At 33.8% G+C, this 11,852-nt stretch overlaps 2 protein-coding genes and 1 non-coding gene across 3 annotated transcripts; 2 read left to right on the top strand and 1 right to left on the bottom strand.

Annotated features, from left to right (window-relative positions):
* Nucleotides 1-468: 468 nt before the first annotated feature.
* Nucleotides 469-3,997, top strand: LOC107856396 (RNA polymerase sigma factor sigD, chloroplastic). The gene is made up of 5 exons (XM_016701418.2): nucleotides 469-999; nucleotides 1,854-2,084; nucleotides 2,180-2,320; nucleotides 2,696-2,896; nucleotides 3,619-3,997. Exons 1-5 carry the CDS (start codon nucleotides 592-594, stop codon nucleotides 3,898-3,900), a joined length of 1,263 nt encoding a protein of 420 aa, XP_016556904.2. The 5' UTR covers nucleotides 469-591; the 3' UTR covers nucleotides 3,901-3,997.
* A 199-nt stretch (nucleotides 3,998-4,196) lies between these two features.
* On the top strand, nucleotides 4,197-4,268 carry TRNAG-UCC. Its single transcript has one exon. It is a non-coding gene; the product is annotated as a tRNA-Gly (tRNA).
* Nucleotides 4,269-4,992: 724 nt separating this feature from the next.
* LOC107839661 lies at nucleotides 4,993-9,363 on the bottom strand. Its single transcript, XM_016683242.2, has 5 exons — nucleotides 8,874-9,363; nucleotides 7,907-7,984; nucleotides 6,956-7,055; nucleotides 6,076-6,218; nucleotides 4,993-5,260 (listed from the first exon to the last, which is right to left on the bottom strand). The coding sequence occupies exons 1-5, from the start codon at nucleotides 9,162-9,164 to the stop codon at nucleotides 5,051-5,053; spliced, it is 822 nt and encodes a 273-aa protein (XP_016538728.1). The 5' UTR covers nucleotides 9,165-9,363; the 3' UTR covers nucleotides 4,993-5,050.
* Nucleotides 9,364-11,852: the final 2,489 nt, after the last annotated feature.

The following is an 11,852-nucleotide window of genomic DNA, read 5'->3' as shown; positions in this document are numbered from 1 at the left end:
ATTATGTTTTGGTTCGATGAAATTCCTTCATCGTTAACAATTCTTAGAAATGAAGCAACTTCCAAAGAGGAACACTTTCCACTCTGATGATCCCTTCTCAAACGCAACATAAATCCTAATTCATTTTGGGTAAGCGGATTCTGGATGGTTGTATTAAAACCAAAAAACTATAATAAAAAGCTGTTTGTCTAAAAAAATAATAAAAGATAATAAAACGTTCCTTAATCAATTTCGAACCCTGAATATAAAAAAAAAAATACTTAATAACCATTGTTATTCCCACGACTCCACACAGGATATCAACTACGAGTTCGTTCGAACTCAGTAACTTTAGTCACAACTCTATATTTGTCTCAATAAGACTTTCGAATAAGTATAATTTATAAATTTAGAACCCAATAATTCAAATAAATTAAAATTTTAAATTCATTCGCTTCAAATTAATAACTCAAATGTAGATACCAACACTCTCAGATGTGAAACCGAAAAATAGAAGTCCAAAAAGTAAAACGGAAAACTTATTGAAAATATCTAGCAGCCTCAAAATAATATATCTACAGCAAGCTAAGCTCTTTTAAGTTTGATATTTGTATGGCGATGGCTGCATGGTCATGTTCAAACCATACTCCATCTTCACTCTTTCCTTATCCTGCTAAATTATCCTCTAAACCTCTCTTCCATTATGCAATTCTCTATTGTCCCAAAACTTGCTCTTTTTTGGATCCAATTCATGCATTAGCAATTGAAGCAGCTAATGAGGCTGTCACAATTGAAGGAAATTCTTTGGTTTTTGAAACAGACAATATCAATGAAGTTGAGATATTTAATGAGAAGATTGAGTTAGCATTGAGAAGAAAGAAGAGGAGGAAAAGAAGAAGATGTTGTTATTCAGAATGTTTGGACATGGATAAAGGGGATAAGATTTTTAATAGTAAATCTGTAAAGACAGGTTTCTACTTGACACATAAGGAAGAGTCGGAGTATTCTTGGTATCTTAAGGTACAACTCCAGTATTCATCAATTTAGTCCTATTAATTATATACAATGATATTGTAAAGATTCTTTTGTGGGTTAACAATATGATAGTGGTTTCTTTTCTCCTTCAACTTTGGGGGTAGGGGAAGGAAATCATAAGGTGGAGAATCGAACCCACTCTAACAAGGTTGTAAAAGTTCAAGTAGTCAATCAACTTCGCTAGTAAGATTTCGGTTACTAGTAAATGTTTATCATAGAGATTTAGATGCAGAGGCGGGGCTAGGTAGGGCCAAAGTGTTTATTTAAGGCTCTTTCAGCTGAAAATTATGTTGTTTATATATAGTAGATGTTGAGTCTTCTTGGGCTTCTTTGTGTGTTTTAATTCATAGCTTGAAATCCCTCGGGTAAAAGTTCTGGCCCTGCTGCTGTTTAGATGTAATAAACTTATAAGTGCCTTGATTATGTAAATATTATTTACTGTATATTGTAAGTGCATGGAACTTAAAAACTCTCATTTATATAGAAAGCATATCTTGTTTGCATTGTTTAAGAGAATATAGTGCTGACAATGGAGATGGAAATTCAACAACAATATACCGGGATAATTCATCAAAGTGGGGTTTGAGGAGGGTGGAATGTATGCAACGATCAACCCTCGGCTCAAGGGGATGATGGAATTTCATACAATTTAAATAAAATGAGTAGATATTGTAATTTTGTAACTTTGTGAATATATTGATGGGTTAACTAAAGATAGTAGGAGAAAACTTGACCAAAGATCTCTTAGCTTGAACAGGTTTATACATGGTTTTATGGTTTATTAGTTTCTTGCTAGCTTGTTTTGTTGTCTTTATTTATCTATTTTACTCTTGTACTAGGAAGAAGCAAGAATTGAGATACTGAGAAAGATGGTTGAAAAAACAAGTGAGATTGAACTAAACCAAAATCAATTAGCTAAGGCAGCAGGAATGAGCACGAAAAAGCTAGATAAGCTCTTGGTTAATGGTAAAGAATCACAAAAGAAGATAATTCAATGCTATAAAGGGCTTGTTGTATCTGTTGCAGCTTCATATCAAGGCAAAGGATTAAGCTTACAAGATCTAATTCAGGTCCTCACTTTCTTCTCTGTAATTTGGTTTTATTGCCATCGTAATTGTGTTTTCCTTTGGACTAAAGTCACTCCCTTCGTCACTGCTAATTACAGGAAGGAAGCATAGGTCTACTTCATGGTGCAAAAAAGTTCAATCCTAAGAAGGGGTATAAGCTTTCTACTTATGCTTATTGGTGGATTAGGCAAGCTATTACTAGAGCTGTAGCAAACAAGTCTAGACTTATTAGATTACCGGTAAGCTAATGCATCGTTGAGGACTTTGTTACTCTTTATATTCTCCGTTGTGAACATTTTGCATGTGATATGGTGATGATTGTCAAATTTTGTGATGATTCTAGTACAGTAGCCATGAAGCTTTGCAAAGCCTTGAGCTGGGCACCAAACCAGCATGGTCTTTTTCTACATGGACTTTTTCAGCATAGTCATGCAATGAAATGCTGATAATTCAGCAATATTAGCCCCCAAAAATCATGATGATTGTTAAATTAACTAGCTAACGATAAGCGCATTAGGCCAACTTCTTCATGAACTTTTCTGATTAAGTAGATTCATGTATAGCTAGTTGTGATTGTAATTAGTGAAATGCATTGGTTAGTCTGTTATATGCAGGGGAGCATATCTGAACTTTTCCCAAAGATTTGCAATGCTAAAGCTGAGTTAAGTATAAAACTTCGGCGAATGCCTTCCTTCGATGAAATTGCAGAAGCTCTTGATCTGGATGTTTCAACTGTCAGACTAGTTATCGAGAGAAACCGAGCACCAATTTCCATTGATCAAATAGTAACTAGCCAAGGCCACATGTCATTGAAGGTTTGTCCCAAATCTTTGTTGTTTCAGTACTTGGTTTCTTAATAGCATCGCTAATGAGAATTTGTTGCTTATAAGCTGCTGGAAATTGGATTAGTCTTGCCTACAAAGAATAACTTGATACCTGCAGTTTTTCATACCTTGAATTGCAATGAAATAATGAAATACAAGTAGGAAGTGAAATATAATGGAAAAGAAAAGGTTAGCCTTTTTGGTTAACGAAGGGAGTTGAGAACCATGAGATCTCAGTTATAAATTCCAATGGAGACAAAAAAACAGTAAATGATTGCTACCCATTTGTCTTATCCTTCTGGTATCCTTGCTGGTGGAAGGTGACAGGTATTACGTGGAATTGGTCGAGGTGTGCAAAAGCTGAACAGACACCACAGTTACAAAAAAAAAAAAGACCTTTTTCCTCAAAAAAGGAAAATAATCAACATCATAGAATTTTTCTTTTAATACTAATAGAGTAGAGAGGAATGAAGGCAATATGTTTGATCAAAACACTAACCTGCCGCTAGATATTTTTTCCTTCATTTCCTATTGCATCAATTCGTATACGGGATGATTGTTGTAAACAAAATTGGGAAGAAAATGTTGACTTAATCGAAATAGAGCTTCTTATTAAGCTAATGCTGATCGAGTTCGACTTAAAATTACACACGAAAAGGCGCCTGATTGAGGATAAATAAAAGCTCATGCAGTTCAAATTTTGATTCTTGTAGGATATCATATCAGGGCAAGAGGACACAACACCAGAAGAAATTGTGAAAAGACAAATGATGAAGCAAGACCTGGAGAAGATTCTCCACAATGTGTTATGTGATAGAGAAGCAAAGATTCTGAAACTGTACTTTGGCCTAAATGGAGATACACCTCAATCTTTTGAGGAGATAGGAAGAGTGCTTAAGCTTTCAAGAGAAAGGATTAGACAGATTAACTGCACTGCCTTGTCAAAATTAAGAGAAAGTAGTATGTTAGACAGCTTCAAAATGTACATAACATGAAAATATTATGTAAAGACAAGGATATTTTGTACATTGTTCACAAGCAATTAAATTGATACAATAGTATATAAAAAATCAACAAACTGTTAATCGATCATGTGAGAACCTTTTTCTTTTGTGGATTTTAACTAAATAAAAAAAAATGAAATGTTACTTTCTGCTCCAGAAAAACTATGGAAAATCTACTTAGCTGAATGTAAAATATTTATTTTGAAAGTGTAGTACTTATGGTATAATGCCTTTTGGTTGTGAAGTAAAAGGTATATGTAAATTCTGTGGGACATGCACCACAAGAAGCGTCTGTAGTCCAACGGTTAGGATAATTGCCTTCCAAGCAATAGACCCGGGTTCGACTCCCGGCCGACGCATTCGTTTTTCGCCTTTCTTTTTCATTTTGGCCTATCGAGATCGTTGTCAAAACTTGTCATTTTTATTGTCTTGATATGATAGGTTTGTTTGTCAATTTCTGTCTTGTTATGATAGGTTTGTCATTTTCTCACTTTAATGGAGTGTAGTTGCGTACAAATTTGTAATTGTGAATTGTGTGTCCACGTCAAGAAAAGGATGTCTAATTGGAAATCCATGAAAAAGTGTTCTTACAAATTGTATGCATATTTTTTCCCATCTTGGAGGGTGGATATTGTATTAAAATTTTACTCGTTTTTGTAAGTGGATATTCTTAGATTGTCATCCAAATTTAGAAAAATTGAGGGTAGGGAGAGCCGGGAAGGGAAAACGGGAGAGGGGATTACAAGGTGGGGAGTGAAACCTCAACTTATATAGCTTTCTGTGTAAAAGTAAGTCCGAGTTTCTATAAATATCTTGGACATTTCATGTAAATGTGCTGGTGGCCTTGTCTATTGGCAGCCACCGTGAATCTGCAATCACCGTGTAAATTTTCCTTCTTATTCTTCGCCAACTAATTTTCGTGATGTGTAATCAGCACACTGGTTAATCAGAATGTGCCTGTATTTGAAGAATAACACCTCGCTGATCCAGTAGAGAAAAGTGTTTCAACAATACTGTATTGCATTGGCTGAGGTGATCATTATGTTCTTTCTTTAGTTTATGGTAAAGAAAAAAAATTGATGCTAGCTTCAAAAGTTCGATAGCTTGGCTACATGCATATCAGTATGGTACATGTCAACAGTTATTCTGACTTGTGCAGATTATGGAGAATATACAAAGAAGCAGACGACAAGAAAATACATACGGAGTAACTCAATAGATCAGTACCAGTGGCTATAGTCACCATCTTGCTCCTCTCAAACATCTTGACAAGAAGGATCATGACAATGACATGTCCTACTTTGGTTTTTAGTTCATCAAGTGAACTAATCTTCATCCATTTTGGCCTCTCCTGCATGGCACCATCAAGCGATTTAAACAAGATCATAGAAGGAGAACTATTTCTACAATCACGCATGTTCCCTGGTTGATGTATACAAGACATTCTTCTTTACAAACTTACATGCTACAACACTAATTTCTGGTATTGGCAAACTAGCTAGGTTACAATATCAAACCTTTAACGCTAGTATAGAGGCCATAACAATGACAAGTACCAAAGAAAGAACGTAAGTAGATCCATGAAATTATGCTTCTTATCATTACAACGATTTTCAGCAGTCAGATTAAAGCCTTAATACCAGTAATTTTAGTCTTTTTGGGGTATTCAGAAATCATTTTAGTCCTGTGAATATCACAATGTTCAGACTGCTAGCAGGGTTAGAGCCTATAAAAGTTCGAAAAGGATCTCAGAGATGCACTAACATCTATCCAATCAGAACTCTGGGATTCATTGATATCTAAAGTCAAGTCTAGTAAATTATGTTGTTTTAGAACCGGAGGCTTTGCTGGGCATTGCTGCTTCCTTAAGAGTAAAACCATGTTTCTTAATACATTATGGTTGGAAAGTGAACCATATTTGATCATGTGACAATGAATGCAACTCCAGCGTAAACAACTCTTTCCTAATTAGTTTCATTTTGAAAGAGAGTCATAAATTTTTCCATCTCCAAATTCCAATCTCCAGCAGTCAAACCGGAAAGAATAAACTGAAGATTATGAAGAAGGAAACAATATATAGTGGAAGTATAAGAACTGTTAACATTGGAAAATGGAATTGAGAAAGAAATAGGGTACATAAGTCAAGAAGATTCAGAGAGTGACTACCTTCAGAGCAAACATCCCAAACAAGGAAGACTGCTTGAGGGCGCGGTCGGCAGTTGGATGCACATCAGGAGAGACATTAGTTATGAACAAGCCATACAATCCCATCCCGAATATTAACATCACGGTCCCAGCAAGATAAACATCTGCAATACAAGGATAATAAACTCAGGAACAGACGAAGAAGAATGCAATATGTGTTTATATGTAAATGGTGAGGTACTATATCACCCAATAAAATGGCATCTTAGTTGGAAGTTCTGCAAATTTTATCAAGCGACAACTGAATATTCTTTCACAACAACCACCGGGCGTGACTTCAAGAACAGTGCATCGAATCCAAGGAAAAGATACTTCACTGATAATTTACAAGACAATCAGAAGAAGTTACAGTAAAACAAAGTTAAGTGAAACTGTACACAGGTTGTCTATTGAAGCACCATAGATTATTCACTTTAGGAAAATTAGAAAAGGACTTTTTATACATCTATTGAGTAATGTTACAGAAGAATATCAGATTCTGGTTAATTAAAAGGACATCTTGCATAGTTCTGAAGTGTTAAGCTTTCTTCTAGATGAATTTTGCTTATAATCTTCCACTAGAAAGTGATAGTAAGCTAAAAGAACTCAAGAGTAATTAGATAATTTAGCAGCAAATGACTCTGATATTAAGGAAAACTAATAGGCAGGTTAAATTAAGATAGCATATATACAGCGGTGCACAAATAACTTCAAAGTGGTCATCAGAAGATGGATGATTGAAGCTACATCTAAATGCAACAGACAAATGTCTCCCTGCACTGAGATGCTGTCTCTTCAGAATTTCTGATGGCAAGCATGATGATCTTAAAAAAAAAGAAATCACGATTATTCAAAAACTCACCTATAGCTTCAACCAATCGTAGAACCATTTGTCCTGTGTGAATTCCTTTTACACAGCTTGTCCAATAAACCTTGTAAGCGTCAAAAATGTAGACACAGCCCTACCAAAGGGAATATAACTGTATAAACAACTGATAGAGCCGGTAAAAGTGGAGTTATTTCCTGTCCTGATGATTACATGTAGTAGAAGGGAGAGTAACAAGCACATTAGTTGAGGACTGACTGTATGAAACAAAATCAATGTTTACGCCTTAAAACACTATAGAGAGAGGCTTTTAGAAGCAATAATGTACCTAAATAGACAATCGCCTGAGGATAACTGGAATGCACTTAATAAGCTAGACTGATAAATAAACTGATATTTTAGAAGTTAAGATAAGAGTTTCCAAACGGATTGAAGACAAACATTATATTGCATTTGCAATTTCATCACTCAAGCTTTGGTGCTTTTAGCTAGTGATAGATTACAATATTTTAAAATGCAGGAGAACGGGCTCCAATAAGACTTCGGTAATAGATTAGGAATAACTGACTCCCAAGATACTGTTGTTTCTGTCAGTGCATGATGTATGATAACAGAATTGCGATGGACTAATGTTGGTCTGGTTCTCAACAAGCAACGTTCATCATATACCGAATCAAAAAATGACTCCTGTTGTAGTTCGAAGCAACAAGTTCAACATAACCAATCACCCTAAAGTCTCTTCAAATCATATATAAATTATCATCTTGTTGTCAGTCTATAGATTACGTGTGGTCTATAAAACAACAAGTGCACTAATGTATCCAAGTCTGTGCCTTAATTACAGAATTAAACAGAAATCCTGCATCATAAATTTCATCAAGAAACACAAAGATATAAAATTTAAGCACATATATTATATATAGATGATACTCATATATTTTCGTACTTCAAGTTTCAAAACTAAGGGATGCTTGAAAACGTCATTACATTGAGGAAGCAGAGCAGAGAGCCAGCCAACGAACCTCCAACAGCAAGGAGTGCTAGAAAACGAAAGTCAAATATTGCCTGCCCAAATATAGATAAGCAGTGAGAAACAGATATGTGAAAGATAAATCAAATTTCCAGTCATATTGAACAGATACTGAAATTAGAACTCAGTTGTCAATTCTAGATACCATCTTGTAGTCATTTTATGTTTTAAAGATATGGACTTTTGAAATCTCACCTTCATGAAACCATTATTAGAACTGATGCCACTGCACCAAACAGATTTTGCTTTGCTTAAATCACTTCCATGGGCATATCATATTCTTAATTTTCTGATTCCAATTAATACAGACGCATAAAACAAGCTGAGTGTCCTATCATTTAGCCTGTTACAAGTCCTAGGTGCTATGATACAATTCTAATCTTGTGTTAAGTTATAACTCACTCTTTCAATTTGATTGTCATGTTTTGACTTGGCACGGAGTTTAAGAAAGTAAACAAGGCTTTTGAATCTTATGGTCTTCAATTAAAGATACCTAGAATGTAAGCAAATTGTCTTTCAATCTTGTTATCTTAAACATGTCAAGTGAAAAGTTAAAATTAACGAGTTGCCAACAAAGAAATGAATTCTTTTTTTTTTTTTACTGAAATGGCTAAAAAGGAAAGTAGGACAAACAAATTGAAACGGAGGGAGTATGTTATGATGTTCAAATACGCTATACTGATATATTTTAGAAAAGTTATCAGAGAGTTGGAAGAACCCTTGAGAATTACATCAGCGGCAAAACAGAATAATGGATGTTTAAACGCAGAGGTGGAGCTAAAATTTGAAGTTTATACGTTCAAGATTTTAGCGCTTATTAAGATACTGAATTCTAGTACTTCTTTTTGAGATGGAAGTTAGAATAAGATGAACAAATAAAAATATAGTAGTAATAATAAGTAGCAAGACAATCAAATTTTGTACCCTTTCAATAGTTGACTCAGTGTGCTGAACAAATTTAACAAGTGGATTTCCATTAGGATTTGCCATAACATAGTTGTATCCATCTTCAGGAGTTTTAGAGGACTCAACAAAGGGAACTTTTGGTGTGGATAATACACTCCCACTTTCTATAGATGATGATTCATGAGAAGGCATAGCTGATGATGATGATGATGCAAGTGTAATAGGCAAGCCTCTGTGCTTACTTGGAAGTTGAAGTTTAGATATGGAAAAAGGTACATGAGTTAATGAAGCTGAAGTTATTGCAGCCATTGAAGGTGATTCAATAGAGAGATAATTTTTGAGATATTTTTGTGAAGAAGAGTTGAGAGTTGGAAGTGTTAAGAGCAAATGGAAGTATAAAGAGCAAATGTGAAATGCCCACTTGGTTGGTAATCCAGTTTTCTATGGGACCAGCATTTCCCATCAAGCTTTGGGAGTTTGACGGGCATAATTTATAGGATAAAAAGACAATACTAATATGACTTCTTTCATTTCTTTATGGAAAAATTGTATAAATTACCCTACTTAAATTATAATTATAATAAATAGTAATATTTTTTAAAATTACAGTTTATAATAAGAATAGTATTATTTTACCCATAAATTTCAAATGCGCATATTTCACTCCCTCTCTTCTATTTTCACTTCATTACTTTACATATTTCCTATTTTCACTTCATTACTTTACCTTTCTTCTATTTTTACTACATTATTTTATCTCTCTCTTATTTTCACTCCATTACTTGGGGCTTTGAGCTAAAAGTAATAAAAGAATTTAAAAGTGAGGTGTAGGTGACTCAAGTCTTAATAATTGAGTGAGGGTGAATTAAGAAAGTTTGAGAAATTTCAAAATAACCCACAAGTTTTTAAATTTACACTTTGATCTAAATATTAGTAGATATAACAAGAAACGGAGGGAAAAAAAGCGTGTTTCTCTCTTCTCATCCGTTGTTGTTTTCTCTCTCTTCGCGAATTTTGCTGTTCATTGCTGCTGCTTTGTTCATCATCTTCTGCTTCATTATCATCATCTTATACTTCATTATCCTCTTCATAATCTTCTTGTTGACCATTATTATTGTTGTTGTTACCGCAACTGCTGCTCTTTGACCAATTTCTTAGGTCAAATTTTATTTTGTACAGCACTTTCAACTTTGGCATTTACTTGATAGGAGACTTTGGTAAGTCAAATTATGTTTTTTAGTTGAATTTGTCATCAGGGTAATTGCTAGTGTGCTGTTTTTTCAACTATAGCTAGCACGCGAACATGAATGCAACATAAAAGCCATCTGTTTAAACAGATCCATTATCTGTTGCACCAGATAGATATTCTGTTGCAAATAGAAGACTAATATGTTGGATTCATGTTTGTGGTTCTATAGTGTCTGTAACATGAATCGAACAGATGGGTATTCTGTTGCGATAGATTAGTAATCTGTTCAAAAAATAATTAATCTGTTGCACCAGATTAGTAACCTGTTCCAACATACAAGTAATCTGTTGCAGCAGACGAATAATCTGTTTTGAACAACACAATACAGCTCATGTCACAAACCCAACAGATAACTCGTATATTGATCTCTTATTATTGATATTGGATTCAAATTATTCCTTAATCGTAGACATGTTTGTTGAGAAGAAGAAATAGATAAAATGAAAATTAAAAAAGAATTAAAACGTCAAAGTGGATCAAACATAAATTTTTTATTAAACAAAAAAAATAAAAATACATAGGTAAAAGAAAAAAATAACCTAATTATTATTATTATTGTCATCATCATCATTATTATGATTATTGTCAGCCGGCCAATCTTCAACCGGCAGCAGCATCGCCCTCCTCATCCTGCGGATCTCCCACATCATCCTTACTCTGAAGGCTGCCAACTCTCACTATAGGTCATGAACCTGCGTCTGCAGTTCCCGCACGATGTCTCATAAAATAGCAACATCCTACACTGGATCAGTCATATCTAGAACACGCATAAATTGACAAAAAATGTAAAAACAAAAGTAAGGAAAAAAATCCAAAATTAATACAACATATATTTACACAAAAAGCAAGAAAAAAACTTACCAGAGACAAGAAAAAGTTATCAAGTCCTTGAAGAGAAAGTAGTTGAAGGTGTAATATGAAAGACAAGAGCAAGAAATAAATAGAGTGTAGTAGAATGAACATGTAAGGAGGGACTTATTTATAGAGGATTGAATTTGAATAAGTTAGGCAGAAAAGCGCGACTGTTCACCTCCATTTATTAAGTACATTCAAACTGGTGACTTTTTGATTATTGTGAAAAGTTATGACTTAACTAGTTCTTTTTAGTAACCGTTTCAATTGAGTCCGGGCAACAGATTATATATCTGTTGCATCAGATAATCCATCTGTGACAACAGATATACCATTTGTTGCAACAAATCGGCAATCTATTGCATCAGATAATATATTTGTTGCAACAGATATCTTTTTTAATAATCATCATATCTTTATCATTAATCCAAATTTGGTGATTTTTTATTATATAAATTAAAAAAATATATTCAAAAATAAAAATGTCGAAAAGTCACTACTTGTCGCCTATTTAAACATCAATTATTCAAATTTATGTTTAGTCCCTCCTTTTCGTATTAGTTCAACTTGGCACACCCATTAAAAAAAATATTTATTAGGGGTCTATTTTACCAAATTAGATTTATTAATTATGCTTTGAAAATATATAAATTTGAATATATAAAACGATAATTTGTTGCATCAAAAAGGCACGACTGTTCACCTCCATTTATTAATTAAAATCAAACTGGTGACTTTTTTATTATTGTGGAAAGTTATGACTTAATTAGTTCTTTTCAGTAACCATTTTTATTGAGTTGTGGCAACAGATTATATATTTGTTGCATCAGATAACCCATCTATGACAACAAATATAACATTTGTTGCAATAAATTGACAATTTATTGCATCAGATA

Source organism: Capsicum annuum, chromosome 1 (genome assembly GCF_002878395.1).
Source record: "Capsicum annuum cultivar UCD-10X-F1 chromosome 1, UCD10Xv1.1, whole genome shotgun sequence".
Lineage (NCBI taxonomy): Eukaryota > Viridiplantae > Streptophyta > Magnoliopsida > Solanales > Solanaceae > Capsicum > Capsicum annuum.
This window is presented reverse-complemented; position numbering and strand designations above follow the sequence as displayed.